This window comes from Malus domestica, chromosome 08 (genome assembly GCF_042453785.1).
Source record: "Malus domestica chromosome 08, GDT2T_hap1".
In the NCBI taxonomy this organism is placed as follows: domain Eukaryota; kingdom Viridiplantae; phylum Streptophyta; class Magnoliopsida; order Rosales; family Rosaceae; genus Malus; species Malus domestica.
This window is the reverse complement of record NC_091668.1, coordinates 6,107,410-6,123,736: the sequence shown is the minus strand read 5'-3', so window position 1 is coordinate 6,123,736 and position 16,327 is coordinate 6,107,410. Positions and strand designations below refer to the sequence as shown.

The window sequence follows — 16,327 nt, the reverse complement described above, 5'->3', positions numbered from 1 at the left end:
CGATGCCAAAGTTAGAATTTTAGAGAGAAATAGTGTTTAGAGTATTTGTGATTTTTTGTGAGAGAGTTGGAATGAATTTTTGGTGAGAATATGTGTTTATTTATAGAGTTAGGGTTTGCCCTATTTGAATAATAGTAGTCAGCCATAGGGTTTTTGTGGGGGTTAATTTCATGTTTAATTTGCCAATTTATTGGCTAATTAAATATGAAAATAATAAATGGGTGGTTATAAAAATGAATGATTATTTTAATAAGGAAAATGGGAAAGATGAGGATGTTATGGAATGTTTGAAATAAATGGCTAATTGAATAAGGAAAAAATGAGGTAAAAACATATATGAAATAGGTTTTGAATTGTTACCCATTTTGGGTACTCCTGACTTGGTTGATGGATGATTCTCCACTGCTCGCGTGTAGGAGACCCGGTATGCCTCCAGGGTATTTTTGTCCTATTTTGTCCAAAAATCCACATGTCGCCTAGTGAATATTTTTGGCTCCACAAATGCCCCCACACCTGTTGGGCTGCTCGTAGGAAATGGCAGCAGGTGTAGAGATCTTCTTGCTTTAGGAAATGTAGGATTGCTTCTTATTTTGATGTTGATTCTCTCTTTAATTGGAAATTAGGCCCTTCTAGGAAAGGGAAATAAACTTCTCTCAAAGCCTATTTAAGTCCACCTTAAGTGGGTTATTAAATCAACTTTGGAGAGCAATTTATTCTACCCCACAAGAGAGAGAAAGTTAGAGGATATTTGTTCCCCCTCCTCTAGCAATCTTCTACATCTTGCCCATGCAAAGGACCGTCTTTCGTTGATTTCTTCATCTTCTCCGTGCTGCACCGATGTAAGAAAAATTTAATTTTTCTTGTCTTCTTCTTGGATTAGTGCTATTGCGGGGCAGCCGTCGGGGTGGTGCAGTACGTCGGCTGGCAGGGGCCAGGAGTTGGCTCGGCATGGGCCGAGGAGATGTCGTGGCAGGGACCACTGCTTGGGCAGACTTGGCTTGGCTTGAGCCAAAGGCAGCTTGTGCGGCTGGGGTCGCGGATTGTGGCGCTGGGGCGCAGTGCTAGGCGAGCCGCATGGCTAATGTCCTTTGGGCTCTTGGACTTGACTCGGGCCAGGCTGGCGATTGAGAGAAATGAGGAGATTGCGGGTCTCATGGACTGCTGGAATGTTGGGCATGCAGGCCTTCTGCCTGCTGGAATGCTGGGTTGAGCTCCCCTGCTGAGTACCATGAATGTCGTTGGCTGCTTAGTCTTCTTTGCAGAAAGAAAGGTGGGCTGCTTCAGAAAGATGAGGTAAAGAGGATCAAGGCGGATGCATTGGCTCGTTTGATCGCTGTCGTGGAGCTTACTATGAATGAAGATGGAAAGAAGAGATCTTCCCCGCCTGCTCATGAGATGCCTAGTTAAAAAAAAATTGAAGACTTCTTCTGCTGCTCATGAGGGTCCGCTTGCTACCGAAAGGTATGTGATTGACATGACTTCTTCTAATGGGAAGAAAAATAAGGCTGCTAGATCTGAGCATGTGGCGTCTTCCATGTTGAGAATGGCTAGTACAATTTTGGATAAGATTGCTCAGCGTAAAAGTTTTATCATGCCCCCAGTGCCGAAGTCTGTACCAGGACGTTCTTTGGGAGCCAAGTCCGGTTCACCTTTGTAGAGACTTGCTATTATGAAGAGTGGTAAGGTGGACTCTGCTGCTAAAGTGGCGCCAAAGCCTGCTCCCTTTGCTGCTGAGATTGATTCGCCTCAGATTGAAGATCTTAAGCTTGCAATTTCTGAGCTTCGTTTCGTTACTTATGCTAAGAAGGTAGTGGATGAGCTGCAGCGCGTCCATGTTAGTCTGCTTAAGAAGAATGAGCAGCTGAAGGGTGAGAATGATGGGCTTGAGGTTTTAAGACCTTCTCCATTTCTTCGGAAGACTTGCTTGCTTTTACTTTTAAGGCTTCCATTGGTGAAGTAGTTGGAGAAGTTAGTGCCCAGACTGGGGCAGCCAGGGGTGAAGCGTCGGATGATGCCGCTGCTAAGAGCGTTACGGCTGTTGAAAGTGTGGCGACCGAGTAGTTGTGGGATGTCCAAGCTGCTGTAGTGTAGTATTTTAGGTAGCCTTTAGGATTTTCTTTGTTTTTCCTTGTAGCTTTTGTTTTGCTTGAACTCCTTCGGCCTTTGCTAGTTGTTTATAAACATGTTTTCCTTCGTTTTTCTTCATCTTCACTTCTTTTGTTCATGCCCTAACCTTTAGACTTGATAGACCAGTGGCAGGCATGCTACTTTTTTATAAGCAGACAAACTTGCGTAGCCTATGCAGCCGTATGTGTTGGTGTAGAACTTTGCAAAGTTGTTAGCCATAGGGTTGGCAGCCGGATGCCTTACTTACAGAAGCAGACAAGTCCGCGTAACCACTAGGCTGTTAACCTTGACTTTCTTCAATTCCGTAGGTTGCGTAGCAAGTATCACAACACTTTAGGACTTGGTGTAGGTTGTTCCGCGCTTGGCAGAGGTGAAGCTTATCGACTACGTAGCATGTCGGCAGTGGATAAAACTTCGTATATGCGCGCTAGCTTGTTTAACCTTTCACAAGAATGTGCGGTTGTATAAGTCTAGTGCGGCTTCACTGCTCGAAGGACAAGCCGTAGGCAGTCTTCCGGAATCCGTAGGCTACCTTAGTGCACTCGGTAACAGCTTTAGGATTCCAGGGCAGCCGTCCATCGGATGTACTGCGTAATGTGCCCTCTCCGTCTCTAGGGCCCGGTTCCCCACGGATTAGGCCAAGAGACCCAAAATCCTTCAGTTAGCTAAGCCTTGAAAAAGACCATTGCGGCTACTTCTAGGAATCCCGGCACAAGCCATCGTGCATCTAGTTATACTAGGGTAGCCAGGCTCATCCACGTCTGGATATTCGGAGTGTAAAGTTTATCCTCCCGTCTTGGAGAGCTGACCCATATGGGTGTCGGAGAATTGGTTTACCCTCTCGCACTGGAGAGCATGGTTGGTCCCTCGGGGGGCGCAATTCCTGCGATGAGTCCCTAAGAAGGGCGCAGTCTTCTTTTGAAGTGCAGGAGTGATTAGTTGTTGTAAGCATGCAGCCAAGCTAAGTTGTGATTACTTCTAAATTCCTCATTGAAAAACGAGTGAAACGAACGAGAACTTTAGCTGTAAGGTAGGAACTGCATAACAACTGGATAGTCCTCAGCTTGTGAGGTGGTGCCCGTCGAGCTTATTGAGTCTTCGGGTTTTGATGTAGCGGGAGGTCACACATGGTACTTCTTCATATTGTAGGCCATCCATTTCTTTTCAATCTTTTTGCCGCTTCATGGTGGTGAGGGTGTAATTACTCTTGCCCCCTACTTTGCTGATCTTGTACGGACCTTCCCAGATGGGATCCATCTTTTTGGAGCCTTCTCTGCCGGCAGTGATGAAGGTTTTTCTGCGTCGTTGGCATGCAAATGCCAGAAGTCTCCATCGGGTGGAGTAGGCGCAGCTAGAGTGTGCTCGGCTACTTTTGAGGCATCGTTGGGCCGCTCTGTTGCGTCACCTAGGCTCGGCGTGAAGACGCAGTAGGGAGCTGTGGAGATGAGGCCATGTCATACGCAACAGGAGATGCTCAACTGCTGGTATTGGGCCACTCTAGAGTTGAATCATTGAGCAAGGGTCGGCTAGGGCCGTGTGATGCGCAGCAAGAAATGGTACTCAACTGCCGGTATATGTTGCTCCTATGTAGAATCTTTTAGGGTGACGAGGACAAAACTTGCTTTCGAGTGTGTCCTTCCAGTGTTGCGTTCGTCAGAAAACTTTACATCCGCCAGGGTCTACGCCTTTATCGTCGCGCGTCTGGATTGGGCAGAATAGTACGTCATTAGGATGATTGCATGCGTTTGAAAGTAAAACTTGTGCTTCTGGGTTGCAACAACTATCGCCAAAGTTAGCTTTTGAATTTTTAATAACATCGAGGAGAGCTTTTGAACTGTAGAATACAGGTAACTGTGGAATACAGGTAGTCGGGCCCCCATCTCTTCTCGCATGATGGTAGAGCTTATTGCTACTTTAGATACCGTCAAACATGCGAATAAGTCCTCCGCTGCTTCTAGGAAGGTGATGTCGGGTACTTCTTCAAGTCCTTGAATATGCATTGGCAAGCCTCATCCCAAAGTGCATGCTTCTCTGCTAAAGCAAAAGAGTCTGCCAGAGTTAGATCTTCTTTCATGTTCAATTTTCCGAATAGCGGGTAGTCTGCTGGAAGTCCTTTTTGGAAGGCTGCTCTAGCTATCGAGTCGTTGCATCCGACTATTTTTGCCTTCTCTACTTTGAACCTCCTCACATAGTCGCGAAGTGACTCATTTGGGTTATTCTTGACGTTGAACAAATGATCAGATTTCTTTTTGATCAAGCGATAGGATGAATATTCTTTGGTGAAAACCAAAGAAAGTTCATAGAAATTCCGGATGGATTGTGGCGGCAGGGTGTAGAACCAATCTTGCGCCTCGCCTTGTAGAGTGGTGGCGAATATCTTGCACATAAGCTCATCATTGTTTCGATAAAGGATCATTGCGCTTCGGTAGCGCTTTAAGTGTCTCTCCGGGTCTTCATCCCCTTTGAAAAATGTGAAATGTGGCATGCTGAACTCTCGTGGAGGCTCTGCCTGCTCGATCTCGTCCGTGAAGGGTGACCTGCTTATGTTGGTCATGTTCCGTCGTAGTGCCTCGTCGGTGACCTCGTTGCGTTGGAAATCATGCAATCGTTTGGTCAAGAGTCTCTCTACTTCTTCCTGAATTTGCCTTTGTTGGGGTAGTGGAACTCTCGGCTGCCCCCAGCCATGACTTGCTGGTCTAGGCTGCTCTTCCATGTGTTTAGCTCGTCTACGTCGCAGATGCAGTGCATGTGGTGCGTTTCTAGCAGGCGAGCGAGTTCTTCGCAGGCTGCTGGTTGAACTTGAGCTGGATTGAGTGACTGCTTCTCTCCGTCCGTCGTGCTGTCTACTCTGATGTGAGGTGGATGATGCTTCTTGTGGGCTTAGCCGCGAATGAACACTTTGTCCGGAAGGTTGCTCATGTTGACTATCGGAGTGTGACCCCAACCGTGAATGTATGCTCATCCGTGGGCCTAGTCGAGAGTACACGCTCCTCCGCGCGCTAAGACGGGAGTATACGCTATTTCGGGGGCCCAATCGGGAATGTACACTGCCTGAACGTTCAGCTCGTGGCTGGTCGAATGGCTGCTTGCTGGGACGCTGCTGGAAAGGTTCGTCTGCCCTTGTCCTACTTCGGGATACCTCGTCCGGGGCACGTTGGATCCCGATGCGTTGCAAAAGTTGATTCACCAAAGTTGTCTGTTGTGCAAGGGCGCTCGTCAACTCTATGACTTGTCGAGACAAATGTTGTTCGCCATTTGGATTGGAAGAGCTTGGAAGGAATGCGCCTCCTTGGGCAGTGGAAATGTGGTAGACTCCAGGCGCGAGATTTGAGTTGGGAAATGTCAAATCCGCGAAAAAAATGTGGTGAGAATGCCCCCGGCTCGATGGTAGGTCCAGATGGTTGAGATAGTCTTGGGCCGACTTGGGCTACTTGGAAAGCCACGGGAGCAGGCTGGGCCGTGAGAGTGGGTTGCTCGTCGGGAGCAGGCTGAGTCACGAGAGCAGGCTGCTTGGCAGGAGCAGGCTGGGCCACGGGAGTGGGTTGCTCGTCGGGAGCAGGCTGGGTCACGAGAGCATGCTGCTTGGCAGGAGCAGGCTGGGCCACGAGAACAGGCTGCTTGGCAGGAGCAGGCTGGGCCACCGGATTGGGCTGCTCGACGAAAGCAGGCTGGGCCACGGGAGTGGGCTGCTCGTCGGGAGCAGGCTGGATCACGGGAGCAGGCTGCTCAATGCGCGGTGCATGTGAATGCGAGGCTTGGGCTTGGGTCCACGTAAACTTGGATGGCACGGCTTGGATCGTGGTCTTGGTACCGTGAGCCTTGGATGGCACGGCTCGGGCCGTGGTGAAGGCTCCATGGACCTCGCCACGAGTGGCTACCGAAGTAGCCATCGCGGTGGTTCCCATGGTGGCTGTGGTGAAGGCACCATGGACCTCGCCGCGGGTGGCTACCGAGGTAGCCACCACGGTGGTTCCCATGGTAGAAGCTTGTGGTGATGATGCCGCTCCCCTTATTGTCGCATTTTGCCTCACGGATCTCCGGGCCGTGGTGAAGGCTCCATGGACCTCGCCACGAGTGGCTACCGAAGTAGCCACCGCGGTGGTTCCCATGGTGGCCGTGGTGAAGGCACCATGGACCTCGCCGCGGGTGGCTACCGAGGTAGCCACCACGGTGGTTCCCATGGTGGAAGCTCGTGATGATGATGCCGCTCCCCTTATTGTCGCATTTAGCCTCACGGATCTCCGCAATCCCATTTCTTGAACATTAGAATTTTCACTTGTGGAATTTTCTAAATTTCTAGCCATTATATTTTGCTTATACGTTTTATCAAATAACCTTTGCAAGTAAAAAATTCTAATAATAAGAACGTATGAAAAATATTCAAATGGACTAGAAAATAAAGAAAAAACCTTTTTGTGCGAGAGTCTTCTACGAGTATGGATTTCAACTCTCAATGAAAGCACCAATTTGTGGATGAAAATTTTCTCCTCTTCGATCTTGGACGATTTCGCACCTACAAAACAACTAGCACCTTAGGTTAAGGCCAAGAGCCTCACGCGCCCACGATGAATGGGGGGGCTTTGGCCGAAGAACCTCCGATGCCAAAGTTAGAATTTTAGAGAGAAATAGTGTTTAGAGTATTTGTGATTTTTTGTGAGAGAGTTGGAATGAATTTTTGGTGAGAATATGTGTTTATTTATAGAGTTAGGGTTTGCCCTATTTGAATAATAGTAGTCAGCCATAGGGTTTTTGTGGGGGTTAATTTCATGTTTAATTTGCCAATTTATTGGCTAATTAAATATGAAAATAATAAATGGGTGGTTATAAAAATGAATGATTATTTTAATAAGGAAAATGGGAAAGATGAGGATGTTATGGAATGTTTGAAATAAATGGCTAATTGAATAAGGAAAAAATGAGGTAAAAACATATATGAAATAGGTTTTGAATTGTTACCCATTTTGGGTACTCCTGACTTGGTTGATGGATGATTCTCCACTGCTCGCGTGTAGGAGACCCGGTATGCCTCCAGGGTATTTTTGTCCTATTTTGTCCAAAAATCCACGTGTCGCCTAGTGAATATTTTTGGCTCCACAATTAATGTATGAGAAATCAGGAAAATCAGATCAGAGTGGTGAGGGTGGATAGAGAAATGGATTACGAGATATATATATATACACACACTAAAGGAAGGGGAGTTTGGTTAAGCCATACAATGAGCAGCCTATTTGGTATCAAATTCGTCATCCACGAGATTCAAACCTAAAATCTCTCACTTCCAAGTAAAGAGGAATACCATCAAACTGTAGTACTGAGTGGCCGAAAAATAATGATATACGGTGCTGAATCCTATGAAACATGATGCTCATGTTGGTCTCTTGCAGTAAACTGGGATTCCAAGATTAATTAACATTCGAAAAAAGACAAACCGCAGCAGAATTTTATGATAAACACAGTTTAAAAAATAGGGGGAATCGATCAGGTTAATACTTTCCCAAAACTCTGCACCACAGCACATGAACCCTACTGTGGATTTGCCGATTTTAATGAGGCAGACTAAAGGGGAGAGGGGAGACAAACCTGATCAGTAATTAAGCTTTAATAGTTAATATTTCATTGATTTGTATTTTTACAGGTTTTTTAAAGCTCAAAACGCATCAGAGAACGTGTGCATGTTAGGCTCCACTTATAATTTGGTCTGGATTAATTGGTCAGAGACGAACCCTTTTTCCCAAACGGCCAACTGAGAAAACGTCCAAGAATGCTAACTAAGAAAACTGCCTCGATTCCTTTTGCATAATTCTTAATGTATGTGAGTATTCTATTAGAAAATTCATGTTCTAGGAACAAAGAATAATGTGACAACCGTGATATGCTTTTTAGATCAGGTGATAAATGGAGAATGAGGGGTTTGAACACACGACTTTGATTGCAAAATTAAACGCTATTAACGACTTAAGTTATGCGATATTTTTCAAATGAAATATTCTTAGAAAGGCTTACTAATGCATCTCACATAGGTCTTATGGTTAATTGGGATTGCATATGCACTAGTCATTATCTGAATATGACGTTAAAGAACAACTATGTTGAGAAAACTTATCTCTATACTCAATTTTCTTTAGATTTCATCATATTCATCCACAATATTGATTGGTTTTAGTTGTAGAATAGAATCTCCATTTAAAGCTTAAACATTAGGATTCTAGTCTTATATTGGTTAATCACTTTAGGAGCAAAATCTGACACAACCTAAAAACGGAGGTCAAAAAGGCTTATATACCCTAAATGAGATTAAAGTTAAGAAAAATATTAGGGTGTGTAAACCAAATGATGTGATTATTGATGATTGAATTAATTATTAATCAAGTGTCGATTAATATGTCGATTTCTTATTGGTAAAACATCATTTGATTTACAAATTTAATTTAAAATTTTAGTTTCTTTAACATTACTTAAAATATTATTATAAATGTGACTTTCTAGAAACGTTCCGCCTTTCAAAGGTTAAGACCGCGTATACTTCACATTTATCATGAGATCGATCGAAGATGTTGATTGATTTTTACAACATATCAATATTCGATAACTAGACTGTATATTTTTCAGAAATTTTCGCACACACACGTATATATATTGAGAGAATAAAATCATCACCTTCTCAATTGCGTATTCCATACGTCTTCTGCGTAATTTCTCGGCTAAACTTTCAGATAATCTGTTGTTTGTTTACACATTTTTGTTTGATTCTTCGTGATTAAGCTAAAGCTAACATTGTGTTGGAGCCCACCTGAACAAAGCAGACACACCACCATTACCATTGTCCTTTACACAAAAGTTGTGCACGTAATGGCACTACACCAACCCTAAATATTATTTAATTTAAAATAAAAATATATTAGTTCTATGTTAACACGTACTTTTCTTGGACAAAATTACCCTCACTCCTCCAAAACTTTTGCATAGGGTGGATCCCATGTGCATCCTTTCCTTCGATTATAAATACTCAACCCCTCCTCTTCGTTCCTTCCCTTTTCTCCTCCTTCCCTCCTCCCCTTCCCTTCACTCAAATGATGATGAGTTCTTCAGCCATGTCCTTCATCCATGAACCGGCCGACATGGGCCGCTTCGAGTGTCCGGTTCAAGAAACCGTGCTCACAACAGCCGAGATTCAGGAGCTACTGTCCTTGCTTCAAGCAGGGAACTCGGCCTCCCCAAGCTCAGAGGGGTCGAACCGGGAGGTCGATACAGTTGACGAGAGAAAGCGTAGGCGGATGACGTCAAACCGCGAGTCAGCCCGGCGGTCCAGGTGGAGAAAGAAGAGGCATTTAGAGGACCTGACGAGCGAGGTGGACCGGTTGAAAATAGAGAACCAGGAGCTGAAGAACCGTTTGGGGCTGGTTGCTCAAAAGTGTCACGTATTATGGAGAGAAAATGACCGGATGACATCCGAGTCCTTAGCACTACGTGCAAGACTTTCGGATTTATACCGGATTTTGATTGCCATGCAGACGCAGTACTCACAATAATTATTAAATATTTCCACGTCTAATCCATTTATAAAAAAAAATCCCGAAATTAGCAAAATGATCATCATTAATAAGCTTAATGAAGATTAATTAGAGGAAAGGTCAAAAAGTTGTATGGTTTTGTGGGGTACATTAGGCTGCATGCACGCTCAGTGTGTCACTGAAAATGATGGTTAAATTGTCTTTTCGGTTTTACTTTACTTTTGGGTTCTCGTTGTCGATCGGGGGAGACTTTCTTTTTAGTAGCTTTGTAAGTACTGAGAGCAGCACGTAATCATGTCTACATATGAGAGAGATGCCGCAAGGAGCGGAATCTGTGCAAATTTTCTCCGGCAATATTTCTTAGGCCTTTTAGCTTTATCACCATGCATGCTCGACCGGGCTTGGCGCTTCGTGTAAATATTTGTATTGAAGAATATTTATGTAGTGAACTTGAGGCACTTGTTTTTGCCTTTTTCAAAAAGATTGGTAGTAGGTAGCTCTCAATCACGTTGTTGGTCTATGTAAAAATTCGAGAGTAACATCTAGTAGCTTTTTGGTCTTGCATGTTGAAGACTTTTTTTTTCTTTCTTTCTTTCTTCAATTTCGTAATTTAAATAATATAATATTGATCTATATTACTTCAAACTTGATGCTAAGTTAGCTAGCTAAACAATAGTTTGGTTATTCATCTCCATGTCATGCTATAATATGTACAAATTTGCAGCAAATGCAATTAGCAATTATTCATGGCACGTCTTGTCGTGAACAAACCCTAGAAATACCAATACCTAAAGAGTAAATCGGACCCATAAAAAAGATGATTAACTACATACTCTAGCTGTCTTCCAATCCAATGAGTAAATTGTCAATAAATTTGTTACTGCTTCAAGTGATGGTATTAATATATTCACCTTGTTTATTTATTAATAGGGAAGTGTTATTGGCACTCCAAAAATCTCATTATACACTCCCTACAAGTGTATTTTTCTTTCTAGATATAGAAAGTTTGGAGTGTAGAATAAGAAATTTGGAGTACTGTAGAATTTTTTATGTATATTTCATATGTAAAACAGTTACAAGTTCATACATAAATAGAAGAAGAAACGAGAAAGAAAGTCGAGAACAAAAGGTAGGGGACAATGGCAGCTAAGCAAGTATAATGATGACCTTCACTCTCTCTAACTTAAGCCACTAACAAGCTTTACAATGATGAGGGAATAACAAACAGCTAATACTAGCACTAAGACTAGCTGAATGCAAGTTGAGCTGTTATCCATCAAAGATAGATAAAAGCTTGCATTATTCTTCCAACATTTAACCCTTCTTCCAATAGCAAACCTTAATCCAGTGCTTAATATCCTGTATTAGGGTTAAAGATTGATACTAGGGTTAAAGACTGATACTTCAATAAGTACCAATAACAATTCCCTATCAATATTGTATTCTACTTCCCTAAGATAATAATTATGGCATAAGATATAATTTACAAAACGTTAATCAATAAATAAAGATATAATTCATTATAAAACCAAATGGCAATATGGGGAGTAAGGTACACAATATCGCATACTACAGGATATAATGAACATTTCCAAGATGAATCTCAAAATTTGAATGCCAATTGATCGCTTGATATGAAAGGACTAGTAGTGTGAATAATATATAAGGACAAATAAATCATTAATTCGTATCAAAATTTTAGATTAATTGTTAGTTGATACCTATAAAATTACTCTTATAATCGACATGTCTTATGCACAACATTTGCGCAGCTTTATCTTCCACTATCCAGACGGCCATATCTATGTCTTTTACTTGAAAACTGTACGAGAAAAATTAAAGAAAAAAAGTTGGTACCTAGATTATGCAACATAAGGATACATGGACTTGCCAAATAGAATGCTAGAAATAAAGGGGAAAAAAGAAAGAAAGAAGCAAGGCACCAAATCAGATTAATTTGTATGGTCCTTATCAGGCAGAGATTTCAACGTTCAACTGTATATATGGGTCTCTTTTCTCATTAGATTAGGGCAGAATATTACAGTTCAAAGCCTTCACTCTCACAGACCGCAACATAACGCTAATATATAAGGAGTACACTTTTAGTTAACAGACTATTTTGGTTCTCAACTGTTATACTTAGGAGTGCAAGTTAGATAGAAAATACGAACCAGATATTATTTGTAACTTTGATGCATCAAAATCAACTCAGAAAATTTGGAAAAAAAAGAAGGATTGGATCCGTTATATCTTAAATTTCGTAACATAAATCATATATTGTAATTTGTATTATACTGGAATCCGCTAATTCCAACCCATCATAACCAACACATGTAAGGTCCAAGACCTATCGGTAGAAAAAAAAAAAAAAAAAAGGTCCCAGCCGTAAGATATTAAATTATGTTATCAGTACAATGTTTGGGTGCAATGTCTTTTATTTTGAGGGCAATTAAGAATAAGGGAAAATTAATCTTTGATCTTATTCTTTACAGCTTGCTAGCTCGAGCTTTTTAGATGTACTACTTGGGCTTTCGAGCTTTAGAGGGATGTCCATTCGAAGGAAAAGCAGTGCAACAGTACTATACGTTACTTGGAAAATAAAAGATTAATATCGAAGGAGGAACAGTATGGAAGATTCTCAGTTCTCCAAACACATGCATTTCCTTCCATATAATGTATCTCACATTTTGCTTTGCTTTTAGCTAGCGCATGATGATTCACTACTTTTAACTTTGTCCCATTACTTGTTGGGCAAAGCGGCAACTACTTACCGCAGCAGCCTAGTTGATGCGACCGACATGCTAATGTTAGAGTAAATTGTAGCAATGGTTTATCAACTTTAATCAAATTTGAGCAATGGTTCCTCAATTAAAAATCTATTATCATTGGTCCCTCAACTCATCAAAATGTATAGCTATAGTCATTTTCATCAACTTCGTCAAATTTTGTCAAAATGAGTTATGTTGAAATGATCATTGCTACAATTAGGATCCCTTAACTCATCAAAACGTGTAGTTATTTTCGTCAACTTTGTCAAAATTTTGTCAAAATGAGTTATATTGAAATGACCATTGCTACAATTGAGTTAAAATTGAGGGACCATTGCTTGAATTGGATTAAAGTTGAGGGACCATTGCTCGAATTGGATTAAAGTTGATGAACCATTTCTCCAGTTGGATTAAAGTTGAGGGACCAATGGTAATGGATTTTTAGTTGAGGGATCATAGTTGCACATTTTGATAAGTTGAGAGACCAATGATAATGGATTTTTAGTTGATGGATCATTGCTCTAATTGAGTTGAAGTTAAGAGACTGTTGCTACAATTTACTCGCTAATGTTAACGTTTTATGTGATTAGTTTTGTTTGGCAAACAAGAGTCTGTGATTTTTCTAGCTCGCATGGACATACGTACTTGTTAAATGCTAACTAGTTAGTAACTTAAGATAGCGCTATTTATTTGTCTGATTTGTTCTACAAGGTAATCTCATAGTCTGATGAAGTGTTTGTTTTTAGGGAAAATTTGAAATAGGTCCAATTTTATGGCCCAACTTTTGAAATAAGTGAAATTTTTAGTCACTTTTGACTTTGAAATATGTCCAATTTTTAGTTACTTTTGACCCATATCAAAATACCCCTTGGTTTTAAGGTTTCATTCATAAATCATTATCGCAAAAATTCATTGAAAATAGAAATCACTAGTGAAAGTGTTCTCGCTCGATGCTGCGAATTTTAGAACAGTATAAAACATGTAGAAAGTTATAAGTATATATACACCCAAATCGTAATCAAAATATACACGCAACATTAAGAAAGTTTGAAAGAAATATTATTTGTATTCTTGTCAATCTTCTCATGGTAAACCTTCACTCTGAACACATTTATTATTGGGAAGCACATCCCAAGAATGGTAAATGAATTTAAGTTTATTTGTTTTCTTGTCAATCTTCTCATAGTAAACCTTTAGACCAAAATCATCTCTTAAGTATATACGTTACAGTTTCTATGTGAGTTAGGAATATGCTGGTGCGTAGAAGCTGAAGGCAAAGCACAATCCAATTAACATCAAAACAAAGGGAATTAATATATAAAAAGTAGAACAAAAACTTGTGAATTTACAGTGGTATGGCAGGTGAGTGAAAATTTGTGCAGCAAGTCTACATGGTTGGAGGGCAGTGAAAACTTGATCTAAAATGCAGCTAAGGATGATGACTCTTCCAAACTGAAAATACGGTGAGTGGTTCGGAGGAAGAGAGAGATGGACTTTTGGAGAGAGAGTGGACATTTGAGAGAGAGAAGAAGGGAAACTAGAGTGCATAGAGAGGGAAGAGAGGGAAGAGAGGGAAGGAAGAAAGAAAAAAAATATTCAGCAAGGACACAACCGGAATTATTGTAAAAGTGTGAGGGCAAAATTGAAACAACACTGTGCTTATGAACAATAATTCAGTTATTTTTGGGTTTTAATATATATTAAATTTTGCTCTTTAATTATTTTTGTGAACATCTCATTATTTATCAACAACACAAGATTCGTCTACTTAGACCAACTTCAATGATGGGCTAAAAGCTAAATTTCCCCCCAAACCCACTTCAACCTAAGGAGAAAATTTGGGCTAAATGCTAAATGCTAAACCAAGACCAAATTCCTCCCGAAATTTAGCCCATAAATCGGAATTTAAAATTTTCAATATTTATCGGAATTTAACTTTTTTTAGATTAAAATGTTCATAAAATTAATTTACGATAGTCTACATATTTATTTATTTTTTAAATTTAATTTAACAAAAAAATAGCCTAAGTTTATTCTTTAATAATCCCGGGCTAAAATTTTATGCTAGAACTGTTGGAGCAGAAAAGTTATTTCTGGGTTAAAAACTAAATTTTTCGGGCTAAAATATTTGGCTTTTATCAAGTTAGAGTTAAATAACTAAACATGGCTTTTGATTTGAGAAAACGTTGCATGATCTTCAATTGTTAACCTAAAAATGATTGATTCTGAGAAATATTGTGAAACTAACCTATTCAAGTGGTTAACAACATATTAAATTATTAACTGATTATCGCATGAGCACTCATGTGCAATTCACATGTACCATATATATATATATATATATATATATATATATATATATATATTAGCAGTAATTTCTTTTCATAAAAAACACTAGCATATGGGCACACACAAAGTGTGTGAGAAATTTTTTTTATTTTTGTTCTTGAAATAGAAGGAGAGATGAAGGGAGTGATAGAGAATGTGGGAATGGGAAGTTTTTTTTATTTTTATAATTAGAGATATATTAGGATCACATGTAGGTGATGCTTTGAAAAAAAATGCTTCATATTTTTTATTCATGTTTTGTTTTAATTAGAGGGTTAAACTGATAATTTTATAAAATTTTAGTTGACAATAAGTGTTTTATTAATTAGTAGAGATATATGTTATTCAAACAAAAGAAATATAAATATAAGTAATTTTAGCCTAATATGGAATTCCGAAGCCATGGGAAGTTGGAAAGTGTAGTCAAGAGAGTTAGGCCGCTACCATAAAAATAGATATGTGTGTGTGTGTGATTGATGGATAAAGAAAAGGTGCGTGGACAAAACATACGTCGACCTTGTATTGCATGCAATTAATCTTGTTGTGGACTCTTTCAATCCAGATGCAAGGAATGGATTTGAAATTTTGGATTTGTAGCCCCCATCAAATCACCAAAGCATGTATCATTCCGGAGAGCAAATTAAAAAACAAAGAAAGAAAAAGGAAAGCAAACCCCCCAGCTAGGCCGACCGATTTGATTAATTCAACTACATAAAAAGAAAAAGAGATAATTAACACTCTCTAATGCATGTTTAGTTATCATTAATCACTTTTTGGATGCGTTAATCCTTCAAACTCCTGAAAATGGTAGAATCTAAAAGCACTGTATCTACTGTTTCTGTTGTGTTGTCTCTTTCGTGACACTTACTTTCTTTGTAAGTTGTCACAACCAAGTTACGTATCAAACAAAATATTACTGTTCTTAGATGTTAACAACTTAATTAATTAACACATGCACAAATAGTTGGTCGTAATTAAAACAAAAGTAGTGAAAAAGGTTGGTGAAAGTAAATTTCTTTTTGACTTCTTGCAAAGTATGCATCGTTCATTGATATATTTTTGGATTGGGAAATGCAAGGCAGGTTATCAATTTAAATTATATTTTATAAATCAAGTAATGTGATTATTGATTATTTGATTATTATTTAAATGTTACTTAATTTGTTTATTTATTTTTATTAATAACATATCACATGATTTATAATATAGCCTAAAAAAATTCGTTTGCTCTTTTGAAATTGTAGTTCATGGTTTGGATAATCATGAATCTGTCATCTGAAAAAGGAAACCAGATTATATTCCATATATATTCAGTCTCTTTGATTCTTCCTTCTTCCTATTGCTTTCTTCCTCCTTTTCTTTTGCAGTCAATCTTACAATTTCTTATAGTGGATAGCAAAGATACTTTTATGACGTCCGACCAAAAAAAGGACACGTTTATGTCGACTTATCTAAAGATACGACACCATAGACATACATTAATTTGAAATGATAATGCAAGTAGCTCAATCGATTAATAACATTTATTCTTGAATATGAGGTTCTAATTCTAAGTTCATTATTTTCTTGCCTAACATCGTTTGTATAACAAGA

At 39.7% G+C, this 16,327-nt stretch overlaps 1 protein-coding gene across 1 annotated transcript; it reads left to right on the top strand.

Moving 5' to 3' along the window:
• The first annotated feature begins 9,245 nt into the window (after positions 1-9,245).
• Positions 9,246-9,656, top strand: LOC103441023 (basic leucine zipper 4). Its single transcript, XM_008379726.4, has one exon. It carries the CDS (start codon positions 9,246-9,248, stop codon positions 9,654-9,656), a length of 411 nt encoding a protein of 136 aa, XP_008377948.3.
• The last annotated feature ends 6,671 nt before the right edge of the window (positions 9,657-16,327 follow it).